Here is a 26,041-nt window from a genome sequence, read left to right on the forward strand (position 1 = left end):
CAAATTCCTATGTTGGGAAATCTTACTTGGTAATAAATCCTGATTCTGAGAAACAACCCTGCTTTGCAGCTCTGAGGAATTTTTAGCTTATATATCATTGCTGGTTTTCCGACCTGTACTGGACTGTATTGACGTGTCTCATTGCTGGTTCAAAACATGGTCTGAACATCTGGTTGATGTGTTTGTTTAACGGTATGTCGAGGATAATGTTTAAGGGAATTATGGACAGCTTACCTCCATATTTATGAAATGCAACAAAACACTTCATTCATACTCCTGGAAATGTGCAATATATTGCTAAGGTTCACACAAAACCAAACTAGAAGCTTCATGTTTGCTGTTCACGTATTCCTGGAATCTTATCTATACTGCTGATCCTTGATTACGCTCTTCTTTTTTTTATTAATTTTCAGTCTGATATATCTTTTTAACTTCTGTGCTCTGTGGCTGCTCCTATCTTGGCCAGAAAACAGGCCTGTGAAAGAGATTTTTAATCTAAGCAAGGCACTTGTCTAAACTGAATTATTGTAAATTATAGAAATCTGATATTGTTCAAAATATTACGGTCAATTTTTAAGTTATTTGTTGGCTTTAAGACATTGACAATGATTTATTATGGATATGAGTGAAACTGAGGACACAATCTGTAAGAAGCAGCATGTATCTCTCTCTCTCAGTGAATACATTCTGAGATGATTGAGGCAAAGTGCAATCAATCCCACAGTTACCTTGTGAATGAAGTCCCTGGGTATAATGACACAGTCTGTCAGTGTTTTGTGAGGATGGCGAATTGTGACAACAATAGTTAGAATCAGGTCCGTGTTACTGGCTACAAGTATTCTTCACAGAACAGTGTGTGGACTGGTCAGCATTAACTTTGTCCCTGGTGCTGAGTCCCTTGGTTTTAAAAAATTCACCTTTGCAGTAACTGTGCCCCATAGGTGTCAATGGCATGGTTTTACCTTTGTGTAGACAGAGTTCTGAAACTGGCCCAGTAATGTGATCTAATGAGTGATTTCTCCAGGACCCCATTGTTCCTGACTCCACCGCAGTCTGAGGTGATCACACACTGATTAGCCACAACTTTAAAACCACCTGACTACTACTGTTATATTCATGCCACCAGAACAGCTCTGACCTGTTGAGGCATGGACTCCACAGACCTCTGAAGGTGTCCTGTGGTATCAGGCACCAAGATGTTAGCAGCAGATCCTTTAACTTATTGTTCCAGGACATCCCACAGATGCTCCATCGGATTAAGACATCAGGCTACTTTTTCCATCACTCCTTCGTCCAGTTCTGATGCTCCTGTCTCCATCGTAGGCTTCAGTGGTGGACAGGGGTCAGCATGCAGCACTCCAACCAGTTTGCAGCTACGCAGCAAACTGTGATGCACTGTGTGATCTGACACCTGTCTGTCATAGCCAGCTTCATCTTTTTCAGCAGTTTGTGCTAGACACACTAGCCTTGCCTCCCAGTTAATGATGATCCTTGGACCACTTTTAGTAGGTAGTTATTGTTATTGTTGCATTGACCGCTTTGGCTTTTTCCTGCACTAAGTCGACAACGTCGCCATTTTCATTTGGTCGCGACCTTACCCGTGAACAAATGCATGTAAACAGGGGAGCTGTGGTTCTTCTGAATAAAGGTGCTATGGCGTTTATTTCTTAACCAGTCTCAGTGTGTGTGGCCTGGTAGCTCAGCTGGTAGAGCGCCTGGCTCATGTACTGAGGCTCTGCAGCAGCCATTGTTTTGACTGCCTATGGCCCTCTGTTGCATCAGAGCCTGTTTTTTTTCACTCCATGTAGTAAATCAACATCAACATACCAACACAGCGTTTATGTGTATGTCTTTGGTAGTAAACACTGCAAACCAGGAACATCCAACAAGACCTGAGATTTTGTGCTTGCCAATTATCCACCAACACATGAACTTAAAGAACTGACTGTTCACTGTAGCGAGTTGATCAATGTTATTCATTTCACTGATCAGTGTAGCTCATCTTACTGAATGGAGGTGTGTGTTGATCTGCTTTTATTGCAGGTACTTAAGACTGCAGATGTACAGAGGCCTTTATACGGCAGTGACATTAACACTGAACAGAGGGGATAAGAGGACGCTCCCTTCAGGTTCATTTGGTAGGTGTCAGTAAATGGAAGCTTTATGTCTGAACTGAGATAAAGTCATTTAAGAAGGGATTTTTTTTTTTTTTTTTGGCAGATTATTTTATTTGATCTTTTCAGAATTCTGAAATAAATAAGCAGATTACAGAAAAGCCAGAAAAAATAAAATAGCAAAAACTTTTTTCACCTTTACTTTCCCATGAGTCATCTTGTGACCCCATGGAAAGTTCACCTGTGTGGTGAATCACATTTAATGTTTATAACACAGTAAGTAAAACATTCTTTGTACATAAAAATGTGCTATATAAAAGATCTTGTCCTGCCTTTTTTAAATCTGAACTGAAGTCATGAATGTTTTTGACCACATGTAGCTCTGAATCTCTCTCATCAAGGAGTTTTTACAGTTGAGTATTAGACATGTTAATGGTTGATGACACTTTAGTGTATATGAACACAACCTCGCAGATTCATGTCTTTTGAATAAATGCACATCACACAGAAATTCTTTATTTGTCATTTATTTATTTGTTTTATCTTTTTTGTCTGTACTAGATTATTGCAATCTGGTTAATTCACATTTAAAAAGCAGTCATTGACCAGACGCACTGAAATCGATGATATTCATTTTTACAATAACCATTATAGGCCCCATAGAGACTGGAAAACCCAATCCAAAAAAAGAAACATCTGTATGGTTTTCTGCACTTTATTTTGTTTGATGTCTTTTTTTCATAGTAATTACAAAAAGGAAAAAAATATATAACAATAATCATAAAAAGGAGAGTTGGGGGGAAAAAACTCAGGAATATTACGACTGGCAAACAAACAATCACAACACAGCACAAGTACCTACTTACGGCGAGAAATGAAAGGTACAAAAATGAAAACAAAGAAAATAAGCGCATATGGCAGAAAGAGAAATCAAAGAAATTGGCACCTATGAAGTTAAATACAATAAGCAACTGAGGGGACGAGAAAGTGAAGCTTTTTCCTACAATCTATTAAAAAAATCCCAAAACAAAGGGTGTTTTCTTGCTTTTTTTTCTTTTCTATTTGTTAAAAAAAATAAAATGCCTGACCTGGGGAGCAATGGGTGGGAGGAGAAGAGAGGAGAAGGGGAGGGGGGAGAAGCTGGTGGGGTTTGGCAGGGACAATAAAAAATACTGCACGTACAATACCTTTTTTCACTTCTCTCTTTCCTTCATCTAGCTCTTACCGTTTCTCTCACCCACTTTTTCCTTTCTTTATTTAATAGCATATCCCATTAATATTCCTTTCCCCCGCTGCTCCTAATAGCCGCGCCCAGTGGCGCGATCGTTAGAGTTTTACATGTGAGTAGCAAATGACACTTTGATTGGCTGTGATGTGGAGATGGGAGTCCCCTGCCGGCTCCGGGTCGGGGGCCCCGGCTGAGCCGAGAGATCCTGCCGGGCCTCGGTCTCACTGCGCGTGCTGACTCAGTGTGTGGTTCTGCAGGGAGAGAGGGAGAGGGAGAGATAGAGAGAAAAAAGTGAGAACACATGATGAGAGAAATAATGGGCTACGTGAGCGTAGTGCTTTCCACTTGCACCCCCACCCAATAAAAGAACAGAAGAGAACAGAAACACAACTGCCTCCCACAGCACAGACAGCAAGGCCTCCTCGCTTTATACATAGTCTGATGAAAGAAGAGGAGAACAAGAGAGGAGAAGAGAAAGGAAGAAAAGAAGAGGAGCAGACAAGACAAATCTAAAACATAAACTAGAAGGTACAGTACTGTGGGACTGTTACTCACACAAAACACTTTGAGGGTTAGGAAAAATATATTTGACATTGTGTATAAAGGTATTTATGGTGTTTATTTTTTAAATTTACTCTGCATTTGACACACACAGATGACAGTGTTTCCACTAGAGTTGTGCAGGACGGCATACTGAAACGGTACGCTTTGGTCAGATGGCACAGCAGGTGCTCTGCCATTTATATCTGCATTCAATTTTTTGTTTGCTTGGTATATTCAAGACTTCAAACAAAGTGATCACAAGGAGCAGATGACTTAATAAGCTGCACTTATTGCGTAAAAAATCTATGATCTTTGTAAAACATTAGCACTTCATGAACACAGTGTGCATGATTCATTGCTGCACTTGATATTCTTCTGCTTGGAAATGAAATTCACCATGGCACACAAAAAGAAACTCACAAATGTAAGCCGAACACATTTCCATTTGTTTTAAAATGAGTGAGATCAAAACTTGCATCCAAGAATTTCCCAGGCAACGACACAGGGGTTGACTCATGTTTCAGAACAGCACCACACAGAGCCCCCGCAAATGGAGCTCAGAGATTTCCATATGAATGAATATTTGGCTAAATTTTTGGCGATAATTTTTTTTTTTTTTTTTCTTGCCTGGTGGCCCAACAGGCCCCAACAATTAAAGAGAAAACACTGGATGAACTGCTTGTGTTTGACATAAACACTGTCAACAGCAGGTTTCTATGAGAGAAAGTGGATCATGTGAGACATGTGTACTTATATAAATATACCTAGTCATAAAAGCAAAACCAGGTTTTTGGTCAGAACCAAATGATTACAGATCATATAGTATTTGTTCTGTTTTTTGTTTTATTTCTTATCTGTGGGAACCCAGCGCCTCGATTTGTTTATTCAGATCTGTGAAACCCTTGTGTCTTTTGATATTGTGATTAATATTTTACAGAGACCGTCTCCATACCTCGGAGACGCCTACACTCACATCTCTCCAAAGGCATCAGCGCACTACACATCAATACATAATCACAATGCAAAAAAACACCTTTTTACAAAATTAAAATGCACAGCAGCAGTGAGAGCACAAAGGGAGCGATCTCTAGGTAAAAACCAGAGTGGAGGAACTGAGACTCAGAGACAGATTTGTATGCGGTAATGGCAGAGGTAGGCACACATGAACACGGACAAGTATACAGTATACAGCAGACCCACACGTTCAACTTTCTTACTCAAAGATAAATACTAGAAGTACCAGAACCTGATGGATACTGGATTTTTGGGGCTGATGGCAATATCAATAGGAGTAAAAAAAAAAAATATGATATTGATATGTTGGCCAATATTTTTTTCTTTCTTATTTTTAATAATTAAAAAAACAAATATATATAATGTATCCATCTATCATCTACGTAATAAAACTTAAGAAACTAAACAAACAGTCTACATTGCATGCTTGTTTTGTATCAAACAAAGTTTTCATAACAGTGCATATATCAGGCATCATAAAAACAGATATTGATATAGTCTGATATAGCTGTGACAGGCCAATATCAGCCAACCAATATATCAGTCAGGCTCTAATAAATACACACACGTAATTACACAGGGCTGTACAGGCTTCTTCTTTTGGAGAAGTGTTGGGACTGTTAAATGTGCCAAAGCCTGCATGTTTGCTTCACCATGATCACACACACACACACACACACACACACACACACACACACACACACACACACCTCCACAATCAGTCCTCCGAGGCTGTTCCATATCAGCTGCAATGGGGAACTGAACTCATGATAATCTGGATTTGCTGGTTTGGAACTTTGCAAGCATCACATCTAAAGCTGGAGGGGTACAGAGTGTGTGTGCATGTCTGTGTGTGTGTGTGTAAGATGGGGAGATGATTGGAAAGATTTCTCTGGGAATTTTCTGTGTGTGAGAGAGAAATTTCCACTCGGATGTTTTCCTCCTCCTCTCTCCTCATTTTCCCCAGACTGTACAGCTTTCTCCCTGTGAAACGTTCCCTACCTCCCTCTCTCCCTCTCTCTCTCTCTCTCTCTCTCTCTCTCTCCCTCTCTCCCTCTCTCCCTCTCACTCACACACACACACACACACACACACACACACACACACACACACAAAGTCCCTCTGAAATCTTCTATCATCCCTGCTTCTTCACACATACACACTCCCACTTACAGACACACAACACTCACACACACACACAATTCCCAGTGAGATCTTCCCAATCAACGCCCCCCCCCCCCCCCCCCCCACCCCACCCTTCACCACCACTAAAAGCAGCTTTCTCAGATTAATCGCTCTATCTCTCACAGATAGGCCCCACTATGGAAAGAAGAGGGGGGAAAAAAGGACAAAAAAGAATAGCAGATGGGAGAATGAAAAAGAGGAGGAGGGGATGAACAGAGCAGAGAGGCGATGGAGGGGTGGATGGGGACAGAAATGTGACGGATTATACGTGGTTTGGGGTTGATAAATACTTATTTGTCATTCTATGGCCCTTATCTTGCTGTGCATGTTTCGTTGAGCCCTTTGGTGTGCGTGCGTGTGTGTGTGTGTGTGTGTGTGTGTGTGTGTGTGTGTGTGTGTGTGCGCGCGCATGAGAGAGTGTATGCTATGCGACTGTGTATGTCTGTCCCTCGGTTTTAGAGGCCAAGCTAGCCCGTCCAGGGGAATGCAAAGGGTATTAATGTCCTGCACACACTAGAGAGGCCTCTACACACACATACACAAACACAGAGACACTTGCACACTCAGGCAGTGACACATGCAAGCAGAAGGTTTCAGAGAAATCGGTGAGCAAATGTGAAAAAGAAGGAACGGGACAGTGAAAAGTGTCTGTTTCTGTATACTGTATGTGCGTGTGTGTGTGTGTATTTGTGTGGAGGCCTCTCTAGTGAGGAAGCAGATCTCATTGGGAGCCACTGACCTCATTATGATAGAAAACCCTCCTCTCTTTCTTTCTGTCTGCTGCCTCTCACTCTATCCTCAGCCTCTCCGCTCCACCGGTGAGCTAACCAGCTGCATTTCCTCTTGCCACCAGAAGAGGTCAGGCTCACTCCTCTTTATGTGACCAGGTTAAACACGAGAGGAGAGGAGCGCGTCCATGTCTGGCATTCGTCATTAAGCACTTGCCTCATATATGACCTCTAACAATGAGGTCATATATGAGGCATTAGAAATGTGAATGGAAATGAACCAGTAGTGGAAGAAGGATTGAGGGAAGGGGGGAAAAAGGAAGCTGGGAGGAAGAGGAGGAGCGAGAAAGAGTGTGTGTGTGTGTCTGTGTGTGTTTTCCCTCAGGTTCTTTGGGTCCTGCTGCTGCCGTATTGATTTGTAGACGGAGCGAGGGATGGAAAGGAAGGACAGAGGAAGAGGAGGGAGGGAGGCTGCGGTCACTCCCTGGAGGAGCTCGCAGCGCTGCAGTGGACTGCTGGAAATAGCCCAGAGGAGAGGAGAGGAGAGGAGAGGAGAGGAGAGGAGAGGAGAGGAGAGGAGAGGAGAGGAGAGGAGAGGAGAGGAGAGGAGAGGAGAGGAGAGAGAAAAGGATAGAGATGAAAGAGAGGGGGATGTAATGGACGGATTGGATGACAGCCCGCTACGCTACACACATCATGTGACACACACAGACACAGGCACCTTCTGACACCTCTTCATTTACGTTGTTGTTGGACGCTCTGTATTGATTATGCAGCACTGCGATCGATCAGGAGTGTGTGTGTGTGTGTGTGTGTCACAGTGTGACATCTGCTCTACAGCAGAGTAATTGATATATTCTACAGAAAAAAAAGAATGACAGGAGGAGGAGAGGAGGAAGATTGTTTAGTGTTAACTGTGGTCCGAGGCCTGTGATGACTGCAGTCAAACAAGCTGCCTTTAATGAAACTCCACACCTGGAGGGGTTTCACAATAAAAGCGTTGCAGCAAAGTGACGGGATTCTGCCCCATGAACTTCTAGAAGTGTTTTACTGTGAAACAGATGAAGCAAGCATGAAAAAAATTAGAATAAGAGTATAAAACAACAGGAGAGCTACTTACTAGGTCTCCCTCCTAATAGCCGACCAAACTATTAGTCAGTAAGGACAATCTTTGTCAACCAAGTTTTTTATTTATCCATTACTCAGAAAAAAAGATCACATACTTACCATGAAATTTGGAGGTAATTTGTGGGTAATTTCTAAGAAATTTTAAATATGCTACTTGGTAATTATCATTTATTTACCATGAAATTATGGGACCTGGAAATTTAAGTATTATTGAAGTATTTGGTTATCTATCTTCACTTTTCTGATTACGTAAAACAAAACAACTTTTAATGCAGATCATCACATATGGTGGTGTGTTCTTTATATTATGACAACTATTTTTAAATGAGATTTAAAAAAAATAGATATATCATGTTACTTACAGTATTGCAGTATATTGAATCATATTCTCTTAATAAGGGGTACTTGCACTCAGCCGGAACTGAGGGAGTCTTGGTGTTTGTTTACACAACTAGTACAGAATGTTTGGACCACGAAGACTTTTTCAGGCCAGGGGTGGAGGAACCCAGAACCAGAATAAGCACCAGAAAAAGAGCTAATGAGTGGGCAAAATTTGAAAGGGCCCCAACAGCCTTCTAGTGATCATGACCAGGCCAACACAGCTCCTGAGATCAACTGAGGCCAGTTTGACAACAGATAGTGGCTCCAACCAGGACTCTGACTCCGAAGATGATAATGACACAGCGGGTTTGGGGACAGGAGAGGCATGAAGCGGGAGATAACTTACTAACTTGTACATATACATTATCCATCGTGTTGAGAAGTCAACGAGTATTTGTTTTTGTGAAGTTGGAAGTAATTTATTCCTGTGTTTTTAAGACTTATATGATGTCATAGTGTTAGCAATGTCATTAACAGATGGCTTGCTTCGTGCCCTCAAATTTATATTTTAAAGGATTATTATAAAGGTTTTGTATTCCTCTGTAATGTAGCCCACTGTTAACAATGATACTACATTCTCTCTCAGCCCTGGAACTATTTTCTGATGCTCCAAAAATATATATTTGATTACTTAAATGAATGTTAACTGTGTGAAGACTAGTCGACTAATGGGTTGAACTAACGACTACCAATATAATTCTTTAGGTGGTGGAAGCTCTACTTCTTACTGGAATATAATCAAAATATATATGAGTAAACACAGGATAGAGGAAATAAATACATCTCAAATGAAGGCCTGGTTCTCTCTTCAGCTGAGACAAGAAAGGCCTCAAACACTATGTCAGAATTTACACTATTACTGTAACAGTAAGCCAGATGCAGGTTAAGCTGCAGCATTTTTGTGCTCTACTCAGCACTGTGCTGTGTTCTATTGCCTATTAATTCGCACAGAAAGTGTACTTTTTTGTATTTTCTATGGAAGAACAACCTCTAGCAGTCACTACAGATTGTCTTGTTTTCTGAACCCACATACCAAACTTACTTAAATTAAATGAATATGAACATGAACCCTGGTTTGGACTTCATATCACCATGTTTCTACTGTTCTTTTCGTAGCAGCAGAGGGTGTGTGTGCTGTAGTAAGAACAGCCCGTCTTCCAGGCCAGGCCAGACCAGACCAGTCAATACAGAGGCCTGTCATTGTTTTTCCTAAACTGCTTAGAGAGAGCGAGGCTAAAGCCTGCAGAGCCCTGGGCCCAGGGGAAATATGGCCCTGTCGCATTACCCACGCACAAAACTGCCAGACACACACACACACACACACACACACACGGGAATGCATTCACAGACTTGTACTCGCAGCTAAGAGCACATGCATGCACAGACACACAAGGCCAAGAAAAAATGCAAAGATTAGAATACACAATAGTGCGCACACACACACACACACACACACACACACACACACACACACACACACACACACACACACAGTCTCATGGGCAAAGGGAGAAGGGTAGGACGGAGGAAACCGAGAGATAGAGATAAGAGAAAATCTAATCTGCCTTGTCCTGCTCCGCTCTGCTATCTACTGCATTACACACTGCATGGGTGTGTATGTGCATTTGTGTTATAGTGATGATGCTGTTTTAGAGGCATGGAGGAGCATCGCTGTCACCCTCAATATGCATGTGTGTGTACATGCAAGTTCATGGTCAACATTGTGTATAGTCAGCCTCATCTGATGCATTGATCAGGAAAATGACCAAAATGCATCCCCCTTGTTAGCTGGCAACCTCTTCTCCCAACTCATTGATCATTTATCTGACTGAGGTTTGTGCAAGTTCAGAGTGTGAAACTAGCTCTCTCAGTAGCATGAAGGCCTGGATTATACTACCACTAGAAATGAACGGCTGCAGACACCACAGACACATAGCAGTTCTGTTTATACTTGTTATTGGAGTCTGCTTTGAGGACATGCAATCAGCACCTACAGGATCAGCATAGTGGCAACACGGACAGGTCTTTGCAGTACTATAAAGGCATACACTGTGTGATGACAAAATCTATCTCATGTGGACCTGGTGGACACGCAAAGTAAATAACCCGGATTATACTACCAAATGGAAACACTGACAGCTGCGGACACCACTGACATGTACTAGTTCTGTTTGTACCGTTTTCTGGAGTCTGCTTGAAGGATGCCTCCCACACAGGCACAGTAGTTTGGAGTCTACAAAAGACTTAACAGATTGGAGGTATGTGGATGTCTGCGTAGAGCATATGTATACACCCTCTGATGACAAAGTTTACGTTACATTAACCCTTGTGCAAAAAGTGGGATCCTTGCTTAAGTATTGATAAATCCATGTCACTGTTTGTGATGCAGAGAAGCAGATGGATTTGAAATTGCAACTTACAAAAAAAAAAAAAAAAAAAAAAAAAAAAAAAAAAGAGTTGTTCATGAGTTGGTTTGCTAGTCACAGGTAAATGAAACTAAACGAGTCCACCACCCGCCATAAACAATGCAACCACTTTTTACCATTTGCAGCCTCTAGTCGTGTTTAGTATTGTCACAATACCAAATTATGACTTTGATGCAATACCTGTCTGAAATATCTCAATACCAATAATGAAACAATACCACCAACAAACCTTAAACACCAGGAGTGAGAAAGTAATGGAGTAATATTTAATATGTCAGTCCAGGACAGGACAGACATTAATGGCTTTAAAATCGACAACATAGGAAAGGTATTTACATTAAGTTTGAGCTGTTTTATTGTCAATTTATTGAATGGGATTTAGTTTTCAGTGTTGTCTTGCCTTGAATAGGAACTTCAATATTTCAGTTTGACAGCCAAAAATCAATTAACATAAATGGCAGGAACTGGTAGTCTGGTACTTCATGATGATAAAAGCTCAAACCCAGGATTATCAACCTGCACACTACAGCAATGCAATAAAGTCAATTGAGCACAAATCACAAAATACATCTCCTTAACTGAGGTCTGCTTTGTATGTACAAAAATGCGGGCAACATGTTATACATGCACAATCACAAGTCGTCATGAAGAAGAGGAATGCTATTTGGTACATAAAAATGCATGTAAACGGCATTCGTGCACTATACCCAGTGACAGACCTGATTGTTAGACCAGTTGCTCCTTTCACTTTTCTGTATGTTTCTCACAATCAAAAAAGTTTGGTGACCTCTGGATTAAGCAAAATAAAAATGAGAAGAATCAGACTTTGCCACTGACACACATGGTGATGACCTTGTTTGTGGATATAATAACTTTCTGTCAGTTACTTGAACACACACACACACACACACACACACACACACACACACACACACACACACACACACACACACACACATATTCTGCAATGATCTGTAATGACAACAACTACACCTTGAAAAGTAGGTGGCAAGTCTCTTATAGACACAGGAAGAGGAAGCACTGCTGTTGGAACAATGCCGTGTGTGTGTGTATGTGTGTGGGTGTCTGCTACCTACATGTATCAGCGAGCGAGCGTCTGTCAGTGCGTGAATTTGTGTCAAACGTGTGTGTATGTCAGGGTAATTGGAGTCAATCCAAATGCTGTGAATGCCTGAGTGCGTGTGTATGTACATGCATGTGTGTGTGTGTGAGTGAGTGTGTGTGTGTGTGTGTGTGTGAGTGTACATGTGCCCCATCTCCACTGCTGTTTTTAACACCAAATGAAAAATCACCTTAGTCGCCTTGTGGTCTTCTTTGGGTTCAGTGTATTTATAGCTCAGAGTTGACACTCTTCCAACGGAGGGAGCGTGTCTATGTCTGTGTGTGTGTGTGTGTGTGTGTGTGTGTGTGTGTGTGTGTGTGTGTGTGTGTGTGTGTGTGTGTGTGTGTGTGTCTGGGACTAGCAGATGGGCTGTCTTAGCCCTCTTCCTCTGCTCCCTGGCTTGTCTTTAGCCCCACCCGTCCAGGACAGGATGCTGCCTCGGGAGCAGATCGAAAATAAACGCACCCCCTGCCCTTAACATCCCGCCGACACGTATTCCCTGCTCCCCCTCCCACGTCTGCATTTCTCACTGTCCGTCTTTGTCCCTGTCTCTCCCCATCATCCCTCTGTCTGTTGGAAACAAAACTCTATACATTACTTTCATATTATCTATACAAAACTTCCTTTAGCCCCTTCGTCACAATGACCCCAACTTTTCTCCACTGCCATCCCACCTGGAGTGACCTCTCTGGCCATGTCCTGTTTCAAGTGCTCCCTCCCTTTCTTTCTCCCAAGGGGACTTCCCCTCGCCTGTTGCTACTGGCCCAAACAGCCTGGTTTGGACCAGTAAACACAACCCGAAATACACTCACAGCATGAAGGGCACACACACACACACAGCGTCAAAGGCAAACACGCATGGATCGACACCAGATTCACGGCGCAGGTGAGGGCTCCCTGCTGGACGCTGTTACACAAAATAGGAAGTGACCTCACCTCCAGCACAAATAACCCATCACTCCTGAGCACCACAAGACACATTGAGTCACACCGTTATAGAGAAAAATGTGGGCATGTTCAAAAAGATGACACTCTCTCTCTCTCTCTCTCTCTCTCTCTCTCTCTCTCTCTCTCTCTCTCTCTCTCTCTCTCTCTCTCTCTCTCTCTCTCTCTCTCTCTCTCTCTCTCTCTCTCTCTCTTCTCTCTCTCTCTCACACACACACACACAGTGCTCTCAGGGCTGAGGAATGTGATCCTTATAGACTGTGTAGCTCAGTGCCAGATGAGGACTGAAGTCTATAGATATGGGTGACAAGGCAGACAAACAAGCATGACATGTGTAAGGAAGCACAAACACACACACTTGCTAATGCAAAATGGCAGCAGACATGAATGAGAAATGTGTTTAAAGGTTACAGATGTACAAATAAATGCACAGGCATGATCTGTGCGACACGCACATGAGCTCACAATTCAGCAGAGCGTGCTGGCTTTCCGTGTCACTGTCATATTACTGCACACGCCCAATCCCCATGAGCCCCTGGGGGGGGGCTTTTTTTTGATTACCATGCACCCTAAAGTGGCAGAAAGGCAGAAAGCAAATCAGAGAGTACTGACATGAAGATGGATGCATAAAGGAAGAGAGAGGCTGACTTGATGCATAAAGTGAGGGAGTGTATTTTTAGGGATGTATACAACATTTTCAATAGAAGAAGCACTGACTGAGACATCAATAAAATTTGCTGCACAAAAACAAAAAAAAATTTAATGTTAATATAATATTTGCTTTTAAAAGTTTTTTTTTTACATTTCTGAAATAAGTCTTTTAAGTTTTTGGTTTCATAAAACCCATAAACATAAGAAGAAATGAAACAATCGATAGATTAGTTTATTGAAATTTAATCAGGAACTATTTTAGAACTGCAACAATTAATTAATTGATTGATTGATTAAATTAATTCAACTAAATCAACTATTTTGATAATCAATTTACTGGTTTGAGTTTGTTTATAAGAAAAAACTCTCTGGTTCCAGGTTCTTAAATGTGAATATTTTCTGGTTTCTCTACTCTTCTCTGATAGTGAACATCCCCTTGGACTTTGGGAAACACGGAACAACACTTTTTTTTTTTTTTTTTTTTTTTTAACCATTTTCGTAAAGGTACAATGTAGGATACAGTTTGGTCACTGACATAGCACCCCGTGTCTATGTTGTTTCCCAAATGCTAGAATAGCGTCACTATGACAGTTAGCTCAAGGAGTACTATCTGCTGTGGAAAAATGAAGTAGTACCACAAGTGAGTTGAGGTGAACCGTACCATGTAGTGGGAATACGCCTTTAGTCTTATAAATTGAATATCTTTGAGTTCATGAGTATTTGGACTTGAGATGGGCATTTCTTTTACTTCATTTTAATTAATCAATTAATTGAGAAATAATTTCATAACAAAAGCAGCAGTTGCAGTCCTAGATGTACGCACCCTTTCAAGATGGGTGGCTAGCAGACAATATCTTATTTTAAGTGGTGACAAGTCCAAAAAGGTTGTCCTCCAATTATTCAGAAACAAGTCTAGCCTAAGAAAATGTTATGCATTTTATTCTGCAAATTGGCAACTCAATAATAAGGAATCTATGACCTAAGTTTGAGAAATGCTGTGCCAACAGATACTCTATCTTAGAGTGATTATAGAGAGCCAAACAAATGACTGACTTGAGTGTTTCAGCTGTTGACATGATGAGATGTTGTGTGTTTGTGTGTGGCATGCTCATATCTGTATGAGTGTATTTTGGCAGGGCTGATAGAACACTACGCCATGCAGAGCCTGTCCTGTTCTGTGACACATTGCCTCTGTTCACCTGTCACACACGCACACAAACACACACACACGCACGCAAACCAAATGACAGGAACATGGTCCAAGCTGTTAGAAACCCTCCAGGTGCTGGCGCACATAGTGTAATTCCTTTGTATTTGTCTCTAATTCTGTTTATCTCTGTCTCCCTCTTTATCTCACTCTGCCTGTCTTTGTCTCTCTGCATCTGCCTATTTGTTCCTCTGCTTTACATCAAAGCAACAAGTAACTCCTTTTGACCAGTTTTTTCCTCTGTCTCCTCCCTCACTGAGACCCACCGTGTGCCTCTTTTTGCTGTTTTCTGGTGCTAAGTTCCTCAAAGCATAAATGCAAACACACACAGGTGTACACGCGCATATAAATATTATATTTCCAGATGATTAACTGGTCCCACATTGTGATTTTCTTTCTTGTATCCAAATCCAACATGAACAGAATGTGCTTTGCATTCGCAGTGTGGAACAATGAATGCTGCAAAAATCCCAACAGTGTTAACAGCCACGGACACAATTTGTATGCAATTTTTCCTCAGGTGGTCAGAGAGGGAAAAAGTCTGCCAAGAAGGAGGGACAGTTAGATACAATGGCTCTATTACCTTTTACATCTTTTTAAACACACTGTCGATTTGCTTGTATTGCTTGGCTTCTAGCGTTTTTATTAATATTTTTTTGCACGATTTCTTCCATAACTGTATTTTTTATATATTATAATGCTCTGTAAAATAACAAGTATTGTGGTAATACTAGAAATAGCAGTAGCTGTGGTACTGTGGTAGTTGTAGTACCAGGTAAAGCCAGCTTACAGTCTGTCTCGCTATCTTCTTTTGTTTTGAATCTTTGTTTCTGGCTTTCTTTCCCCTGCTGCAAATACCTTCAAGTCCGGGGATTCAGGGAGGCAAGAGTGTGTGTGTGTGTGTGTGTGTGTGTGTGTGTGTGTGTGTGTGTGTGTGTGTGTGTGTGTGTGTGTGTGTGTGTGTGTGTGTGTGTGTCCCAGGTCCCCATTCTAATAACAGAGAGTCTCCCAGTGAGTGGTGGGGCAGCTGAGTGCGCTCCCCTGGAACGCCGCAGGGATCTACGGATCAAATTCATACACACACACACACACACACACACACACACACACACACACACGTACACACACACACAGAGCCAGGGGATACATGGATCAGAGAGTACACACTATGACTTGACACAACACTCACAACCGACTGCAACACCCAGACAATGGCGAACACACACACACACACTCATACACACAGATAAATCCTATTGCCAGTTCATCCACATCCACACCTTTCCATAATTCAGTTAGAGGGAGACAGCGAGGCTCTTAGATTCAGACAAAGACAAAGACAACATTATTCACAGACAGACTACTAAACACCCCCCCCACACACACACACACACACACGCACACACACGCACACACACACACACACACACACACACACACACACACACACATTCACACACTCAGACACACACACACACTCTCTCTGCCCTGATCCCAACTGCAGGCATTGAACAGTCTATTCTCTGCTCTGCATTAACTACCAAAATACAGATTTTCTTCATTACTTTAGCCCTTGGGGAAATGCCTTAAATAGTTCTTTACCAGGTATGAACATACATAACATACAGTTGAGGAGGTGCTCCATACTGACTGCATACAAGTTAATAACATGTGACTGATATAACAGCTCAGATGAGTGCTCCATCTGTGTTAAAATGTAAAATGAAATAGCTCTTAACTAGCCTTTGTTTCAGCCTTTCTGTCTGTTTGTTGATTTCTCCATCCTTCTCTGTATATCTGTTCCTTCATTTCCCAGTTGTCCATCTCTCAGTTTACCCCCTCAACCAACCATCCATCCATCCATCCACAGTGTGTGTAAACTCCATGTTCTTTTAATTGTGTCTATGAGGGAACAGATCCTTGCTCATCTTTGCGATTGTGTACGCGCACAGCTCTCAAATATTCAACACTGTTGGGATGCGGGGGAAAGGGGGAAGAACCTGTGGAGGGGAATCAACACACAAACAAATGAAAGGAACCCCCACATCCATCCACTTGCACGTCCGTGCATCCATCCATTTATTCATCTGACCAGCAATCCACCCATCTAGAGGTGTTTAAATATTTACTAGTGCTAAAGGAAAATGTGTAGCAACAACAGACGCAAAAAAAGAGGTGATTGGGGAGGAGTGCAAGAGTGATGGATGCAGCGAGGGATAGGAGGAAGCATTGAGGGCAGAAGCTGCAGCATAGCACCCCCTGGAGGCTTAAAAAGAATGTGAAAATCAAGAAGTCTGTCAGGGAATGTAACAAGGGAGACAGTCAGAGCTGATACAGTGCTGGATGACTGTTTCAAACTAGGTAGACTTCTACAAGAGGGAAACACAGTCTCAAAAGACCATAAAACAGCACATCCAAAAATATCATATGAATGTAAATGGTGGTGGAAAAACTGACATTTTAAAAATATTAATAGGAAAACTGTTTCTCCTGTCATGCTAATTGCTAAAGAGATACAGAAAGTAAAACAGAGAGAATGAGGAAAGTCGTATGTGAAGTCTAGGAGTAAAGGCAGAGAGACATCCAGAAGGACCTCACTGATCAGGGCCACAGCATTTCTTATTTACACATACACACACACACACAAGCAGACACACACCAAAACATCTCTTATTTACCAGCTTACGTCTGCACTATTTATGGGGCACTGGGGAGAGGCACAGAAGAGAGGAAGAGAGGAGAGGGGCTAAAATATGCATAGGGGCTGGTTCTTCTGGGACAGACGGGGGGAGTCGGAGAGAGGGAGGAAGACAGAACGAGAGGAGGGAGGGAGACGGGAAGAGAGAAAGTGAAAATTGCGGCGTGTGTGTGTGTGTAAGAGACCGATGGGGAGGTGAAAGCAAGTGATTGAGAGGGTGGTGGAGAGAAAGTGAAGGTGTTTGTATGCAAACGGAGATGGAAAGAGGGTCTGAAAGAGTGCAATCAGGAGGGGGAGAGGATGATGCAGGGACGTGTCCATGCAGGAGTGACCCTTGGGTGCGTGTGTGAGGGAAAGAGAGAGAAAGAGAGAGTGAGCTGGACATCATATGGCCCCTCTGAGGGGTTGAAAGAGGCCAAAGCCTTTTCTAGCTGGCCAACCAGCCTTCTTCATCCATCCGCACCTCATTAAAACACACACAAATTACCCCATTCCACTTTCTCTGGCAGATGCATGCACACACACACACACACACACACTCACACTCACACTCACACACACATGCGATAACAGCTAGCAGTGGCATTAACCTCCATGGTTGTAGCTCTCCATCTCCCCCAGTCAGCCTTTCTGTCTAGCCCACTTAGAGAGCACTCCCATGGGGCAATGGAGCTGTGGCAGGTCGGGCTCGGGCTGCAAGTTTTCACACACACATATGCGTGTGCACACAAACACACACACTTGGGCCGGGACCAAAGAGTAACAAGATGGATATAGCCACAGTGCAGCAGCCAAAGAGGAAGAAGTACAAGGAGCTGAAGGAGAAAAAAAAAAGTTGAACTGAGCTCAACTTAGCTGGAATGAAAACAAAAGAATTAAACTCATCTGACCTAACCAAGCTGACTGAGTTTACTGGATATATAAGAAAAAGAGCTTTCTGTAGTTGAGTCAAGACAAGCTATATATACCTCCCCCACAACAGATAATGTCCCCAAAAATTGGTCCCAGCCCAAGTCACAGGAGCTTCTCAAAAGACCTAAAATCAATCATGAGGCAGAATGACAGAATAGACAAAAGGACTAAGAGAATAAAACTGATTTGTTTTGACAACAGGAGAATCAATTTTTCACTTGATTAAGGACCAGTGTGTAGGATTTAGTAGCATGTAGTGGTAAGCTTGCAGACTGCAAACAGTTCACCTCAGCCTCCCTTTCCAAGGGCGGATGCAAAAGGCTGTATCTAGCGATAGCGGTTGGTTTGTGTGTTCTGGGCTACAGTACCAACATGGCGGTGCAACATGGGGCACTCTGTAGATATAAAGGACTCATTTAAGGTAGGGCTGGGTATTTTCACTACCAGCATGTATACTGATTGACCTGATACTTATTTCAATATCAATTTTATTAAATCCATTTTTAACAACAAGAAAATTACATTACACATTGTACTTACTTCAAAGGAAGCTGCTCAAAGAGCTGGGAGCAGCTGGAGAAACTGTTTTCACTCTGTGCACTTCACTCAACCACGATAATTGAACTAAAGTGATGATACTCATGGAATAACTGCACAGGACTGGACTATGTAAAAATGTAATTATTGTCAAAAAGTCACTTAGCTTGTGTCTGACAACAATCCTGCATGTCAGCTCTCCATTTTTCAATATTTTAATGGAGTTGGTCCCTAAAAGTCAGTCAAAATCGAAGTTCGGTACCCAGCTCTGATTCTAAAGTGATGAAAACACAATGCTTGTTATTTTTTAAGGTGACAATACACTAATGAAAAATATCTATACATATTATATTGCATTTCTGCAATTGTCTGCCAATAAATCCCCATAAATCTTACAAGACCTTTAAGATAAGTTTGATTAAATTAACAGTATTACGTTGTCATTATAAGCATTGTGTAGTTTGTCTTCCTGTGACTCTGATAAAACTCAGAACACTGATAGCTGAAATTTACTGTACACTGTATTAGTGTAAGGAAAAAGTAAAATCTGATCAAACTAACAGTTATTTAGTTATTTAGCAGTGTGAGACATGTAGTCAAGTTCATTTAAAACCTAACCTGACAACACTGATTTAGCAAACTGATTGTTACAACTCAACGATTCATCAGTCTATAAAGATGTTGTGGCCTGGTGTCATCTGGGATAGAGTGGCATGTAGAAGAGGAGTGGGGGTGGGGTTTTTTTTGTTTTTTTTTTGTGGCATACACAGCTTGTGTATGAGGAGGTGTGTGGAAGTGAGTGCGAGCGTGTGAGGTGTGAGTGGTGCCTGTGTGTGGACATTAACCGACAGGGTCCAGCAGTCACCCTGCTGTTAAATGGACTGGCCAGCCATATGCCCACCACCTCCAGCCTTACATCACTGCCACTTTGTGTGTGTTTGTGTGTGTGTGTGTGTGTGTGTGTGTGTGTGTGTGTGTGTGTGTGTGTGTGTGTGTGTGTGTCTGTTTGTGTGTGGTGCGGTCTTTTTCTTGTTCTGACTTTCTTTGTCTAAATCTCTGTTATTTAAAGTGTGAACACACACATACAGCACTTATTATGGATTGAACGTCTTCTGCCTCTCTAAACTGATATGGCATCAGTCTAAGGATGGGTATCGTTAGGATCTTACTGATATCGATACTTGTCGATGCTTTTGAAACAACTGTACATAATTTGATGCAAAAAATAAAGACATGAAAAAAAAATCAACAGACTTTTAACTGGGGTAACTGGTAACTAGGGTTAAGGGCTGTGGTCATCTCCTAAGCAAAGAGCAGCCTTTCACTGAAATGAGAATGGCCTGGTCGACCTTAAAAGTCAGTCCACCTTAAGTGAACCTCTGTTGCAGTTGTTGCTACTTTGAGGTTAGCCCCCTCCAGCAGCATTCAAAACACAGGAACCTGGTTTGGATCTTGAGGAGTTGGGGCATTTATTCATCGACAAACAGCCTGAATTGTACAGACACACTGCACTTCACTGCTACGTTCACTCTCCGTCTCTCATCTCAACTGCACACTCACATGACAAGCAAGCAGGAGGAGATGCTAAAAAAAAACAAAAAAACAGCGGGGGTGCGAAGGAACAGTAGAATCAGAGTCAACTTTTGTAGAAACGTGACCCGATCTCTCCCAGCTGTGTCCTCGCTTGTTTTATTTCGAATACCAAGCAACACAGAGCAGACGGGCAAAATGAAAATCAAATGTCTGGAGCAGAGGGTGAAGAGCTAGTCTCTGGAAATGGATTCGTCATCCATTGTTTGAAAGTATTTTGGATTCAGGGTAAATGATCTTCAGCAATAATAAATCATATGCACAGAGTCAAAGAGACTTATAGCTGAGGCACAAAGCATTACTAACATTACCTCACTAAACGTCAGTGCAACATTGTATTAATGTAGCACGACATGAAAGTGAAAGTAGTGCTGTGTTGATTTACTTTTGAGGAAAGAGTTTGGTACATTTTTATTTATGTTTATGAGGAGCTGCACTGTGAACAAGGACCAGTGTTATTATGATACTCAGATTTATACATTAGCAGGAATATAGCACAGCATGTTAGCAGTACTCTCTTTATTTCAATGTGAAGAGTGTAAGAAAAATATTTTGTCAGCAAATTCAATTAATAATCGTGATGTATAATTATAATGATCTCAATACTGATAAAAATAATTTGCATTATCATGTTGTGTAATCCTACCAGAAAATGTGTCACAGTTGGAGGTATTCTCTCAGTACATATTGATCAGTTTATCCGTGGCTTGTAGGGTTGCACCCGTCCTGGCTGATAGTGTCAATAAATTCTCCAGCAGAGCTGCATACTGGAGCAATGCATTACACACATGTCTGTGTTTCTAAGCCCAGGAGAATCATTCCTCCATGGCTGCTGAATTTTCTTTTGCAGTTGTGCACATCATCTTCCACAACAACTATGCTGTCTTTAAGGACGCAGCAAGCAACAGCATGAGTAAAGTTACAGATTTCACCTTTAAGAGGACGGTTTTTTGACCTGCAGATTGTGCAGGTCACTGGTCCAGTGCCAAAAAGGGTACAAGAGATGAGGAGGAGAAGCAATGGAGGAGGACAGGAAGGTTTACATCATTGCAGACCTGGCCACAGCTGGCCCAGGACCTACTCTTGGGTGACTTATATCCTCTCCTCTCTTTCATACACACACACACACACACACACACACACACACACACACACGTACATACATGCATACACACACATAAATGTGTCTGGACCCTAATGACATGAAGCTTGCCAGAACCCTGCTCAGACCTCATGAGGAGAGATGGAAAGAGGGGGACAGAGGAATGGAAAGAGGGTGGAGGGAGAAAAACAGAGATGAACAGTAACTGGAGGGATTCTGTAAAATGATGTACAGTAGCTGGGAGGGATGGAAGGTTACTGTATATTGACGAATGGGTGGAAACCTAGTAAGAAGGGAGGGAGAGGTGTAATGACTGAGGGAGCAAAGGTGTGGAAGAAATGAGGAGGTCTACTCAGGTGCGTGCCAGAAAACCATGTGGGTTTAGAGTTAACTACACTTTCTCTGATACAGTGACTATCTGCCAGTCAGTGCACACAATAATTGCTTACAAAAACTACACACAGATGGATAGTTAGGTCAAGGTCACCACAGAAACAGAATTAAGGTGACCTACCTGTAGTTCTGTCTGAAAGAAGAACTTCTGCGGACACTGGGAACAGTCGTAGATCTTGTCTTCCTGGCCGTGGACGGCAAAAATGTGCTGCTGGAGCTTGTTGGCCTGCACAAACACTGGGAGAGGAACAAATACAGCACGTTACACAAGTGTTTATTAGAGGAAATATATTTTAGTCACCTGAAAGAAATCAGTATCAATGTATCAAAAGGTTACGCTATATTTAGAAATTTTTCACCGCTTTACCTTGAGATCAGACAGCCTTTTCTGACCAGAAACCACTGTTATATAAGCCAAATATCATTTTCTCCAAAGCACCCAGACTGCTTTGGCCTTTTTACCTCGCAGAATACAGGAGTTGCTGGTCTACCACAGCCTTGTTCAGATTGTATATTGTGTGACTTTCAAATACCTAACTGATTGAGGCAGTGGTAGACCAGCAACTGCCATGGTCTGCAAGGTAAAATGACTGATTTCACCCATGGAGTCTGGTTGGTGCAGAGAGTGATATTTGGCTCATAAACAGTGGTTTACCATCAAAAGAGCTTGTCTGATGGCAAGGTGAAGGGATGTAAATATTATATATTATATTATATAGCATACATTGATGGCCTTTTTGAAGCTCTGATATGCTTTGCTGCTTAGTTCATTGCTTAGCTTCTGTACTGGTTCTCCTCTCTGCTTCTCCAACCTCAGTCTACTGTAGGTAATACACTGACTATCAATAAATACCTCATACAACTTCCACCGTCAAAAAATCTTAACTATCACTTTTAGATAATTCCACAGACCAAAAACTAAAGAAGGAAAAGTAATCTCAGTTGTTGTGGGCATGTCTGTTGCTGAGGTCAGTCATATGGTGCCCAATTCAAGGCAACATAATTTTCAGTTAGTTGTTTCACTTTGGATTGGATGTCACAATATTTGCCAGATGACTTGCAATTCCATTGCAATTTTTGAATGGTTAAGTCCAGGCTTTGGAGAAATCTGATGCTGTGTCTGTGCATGGAAGACAAGGTTTTGGGACAGGATTGAGACTACATGTAGCTTTGAGTTTTCAGTGCAACTAACCCTACAAACACATACAAACGGTAAACACACAAAGCAAATTAAGGGTTGGGAAGGAGGGAGTGTGTGGAATAGAAAGAAAAGACAGAAGGGAGACAGAATGAGAGAAAACAGGAAGAGCTATCCTCAGCAGACATTGTGATATTTATCAATAAATTATCGCTTCTTTTTTTAACTTCCGTTCCAGTGTTGTCTCATACACTTTTTTTCTTTCTTTTGCTCCCCTTTGTTTCAGTAAACTTTCACTGTGAGTGTGTATGTGTTGAATTATTAAGCCTCCCCATAGGAGTGGTGCCCATCTTACTAATTCATAAGCCACCAAGGAATAGAGTTAAAGTTTAAAGCGTTGCTGTGTACCTGGGGGGGGGAGAGGCACACAACACAAGATAAACTCAACAACTGAGGGAGGGAAAGAGTGATGAAGTGACAGGGAGGGAGGGAGGGGGAGGGCAGGGAGAGAGCGAGTGTATGGAGATGGAGAGTCAAAGACAGGAGAGCGGAGGTGCAGTCTGCAGTTTCTGGTAAAATACTGTAGGTGCTGAATGAAACTCTGAACACCACAGGCCTAATTTGGTCATCCAGCAGTTTGTTTGGGTCCTCCAGTGGATTTCAGAGATATACATTACTTCATATCTGTCCTCTTTGGAGGTATTAGTGCATGAACTTTTGCACACGCAGAGTTTTGTCAGTACTTCTTTAGCAACAGCACCCTGCTGGAATACTACTCCCACAGTTAGAAATGTTAAAACAATGAATATTCCTAATGTGATCTTACTGTTTACCTGAAACCAAAAAAACCTCACAGCCATTAGAGCACATTTACTGCATGTATCATGGTGCAGGTAACCCAGAGAGAGCCATTTTTGGGCTACAACAGGTACTGGAGCTGATACCAAGGAAGATTTAAGTGCAAACCTGCTTCCAGCTGCAATATTAAACTCATCTTGCATTTTTGCCAAAATATGTGACATGATGTGACCAGCTTGGTGCTTAGAGAATGTGTGGTAGACACATCAGTCAGTGGCTTTAATAAGGAACATAAACATCCTGGCTGGGATGGTAAAAACACTCTCAGCTTCATATTTATCTATGAATAGAACAGATAACAGACTGAGCAGTTGAAACACAATGCAAAACAGCTCTGAAATACTCATTTACTATTAGTATGAGACTGTCTATAGTAGTCTCTCTTTCATTGGTGATGTATAGTGCTGTAAAATAGACAAGCACAGAAGAGTAGAATGGCAGAAAATGCTGAATGACATACAGCAGGCCTATTCAACTACATGCCCATGGGCCAAATACAGGCCTTTTGAATTTCTTGATGGTCTGCAAGAGGCGTCCTGCAAATTAGGCTGGCATGCGTGTGATATGATAGATAAAACTAATGTAAATATCTCTGAGCTACTTTGAGATATCTGAACCATAGAGTACACTGTAAAAACAAATAAGTTAGCAGACCTCAAAAAAATTAGAGATTATTGGAGAATAAATATTTGGAGTTTGTGTTACATGTATTCTTTGACTGTGGTTAAATTAAAATTAAATTATAATTATTCTAACTCTTTTGTAATAAGTAACTTTAAGTAGTACATTTAATTAATCACATTATTTCATTTTCAGTAAACTCAACACAGTAGTATTGAGTTTACAGTGAGTATTCAGTTTTACATAATATATATATAATCAGAACTAATATAGTCTTGATTACATCTTTTTAAATCAAGTGTTGTGACTGGCTGCAACAGTGTTACACCACTCTGCACCTACCATTTGCTCAGTTTGCTGGTGGGGCACAGATTAGCAAGCTAACAAAAGCTTAAAAATGTCTCTCTCAAAGCTAAAGAGACCTAAAGTTGATTGTGAAAATTTCAGTTTTAGATCAAATGGATGGCAAGTATTTGTTAACTTTGCCAGCTGCAACAACAGCAGTCATCGTCATTCAAGTTTGATAGAAATAAAACTCACCAGTAACATCTTTGCTTATCTTTATTATATATTACCAACTCTGGGTTAGTCGAAATAAACTCTTTATTGATAGCGTTAGATGTGACAATATGAGAAGAGGAGCAACAGGGAGGTCAGACATCAGAAAAGCAGCAGAGAGAAACGGAGAGTAAAGCCTGAATATTTTCACATCTATCTCTGTGTTTCTTTGCAAAATGTTGTCAGACACTTAGATCTGAGCCTGTCAGTGGCAACACAAGCACTTTTAGTGGACGTACTTTGATGGTTCGCAGTTGCCCAGAGGGATTATGTTGTAGCTCAGTTTAGCTTCTGCCAGCTGCAGTGGTCTCCCTCACTACTGGACCAAGTTCAACAATTTTTGTCCCCATTAGTCACTTACCTAAGTTACTCTTTATGGTTTCTTATAATATACAAGAACCTGTGATCATTCAGGCAAATTGTATGCTCCCACTGCGCTGTTTGTGTAAGTTCTTATGCTTTTGTCTACAGAATGTATCTCCATGCTCCTCTGTCCATTTTAAATGCAACGCAGCTACGACACAAGTGAGTGGGAGTTACCTGAGCTACTGTCCTTGAAGGTGAATGTGTGTTTCTGTGTGTGTTTGTGAGCGTGTGTCTGTCTCTCACCTGTGAAGCAGACGGGACACTTGAAGGTACCTCCCATGCCTTCAAAGCTGTGCTCTATCAGGTGGCAAAGCAGCTTGGCAGGTGAATCAAACATCTGGTTACACAGCTTGCACTCGTGATTGATGCCCTCCTCTGCAAATAGGAGACAGATACGCATGTGTAGGCTGGATTAAGCAACATGAAAAACAGGAACATATGACATCATTTTACAGCATTAATACAACACTCACAACAGATGTTTGATGCACATATAGAAACTAACAGACACGGTCAAACAGTGACATGTAATATACTCATGTGTGAGAAAACAGACACAAATGAGAAGATATACATCTATAATCCACAGAGCAAT

General features: G+C 41.7%; 1 protein-coding gene across 4 annotated transcripts in view; it reads right to left on the reverse strand.

The window, feature by feature from the left end:
• Nucleotides 1-2,625: 2,625 nt before the first annotated feature.
• The window catches only part of znf423 (zinc finger protein 423), a 192,964-nt gene continuing 169,548 nt past the window's right edge, over nucleotides 2,626-26,041 (reverse strand). For all 4 annotated transcript variants that reach the window (XM_084733843.1, XM_084733841.1, XM_084733840.1 and 1 more), the window contains 3 exons: nucleotides 25,690-25,821; nucleotides 22,027-22,142; nucleotides 2,626-3,593 (listed from right to left, as the gene is read on the reverse strand). In XM_084733843.1, coding sequence (XP_084589969.1) covers nucleotides 3,564-3,593; nucleotides 22,027-22,142; nucleotides 25,690-25,821 — 278 coding nt within the window. In that variant the 3' untranslated portion in view covers nucleotides 2,626-3,563. The remainder of the gene's footprint in view (nucleotides 3,594-22,026; nucleotides 22,143-25,689; nucleotides 25,822-26,041) is intronic.

Source organism: Lutjanus erythropterus, chromosome 13 (assembly GCF_056507025.1).
Source record: "Lutjanus erythropterus isolate fLutEry1 chromosome 13, fLutEry1.hap2, whole genome shotgun sequence".
Classification (NCBI taxonomy): domain Eukaryota; kingdom Metazoa; phylum Chordata; class Actinopteri; order Lutjaniformes; family Lutjanidae; genus Lutjanus; species Lutjanus erythropterus.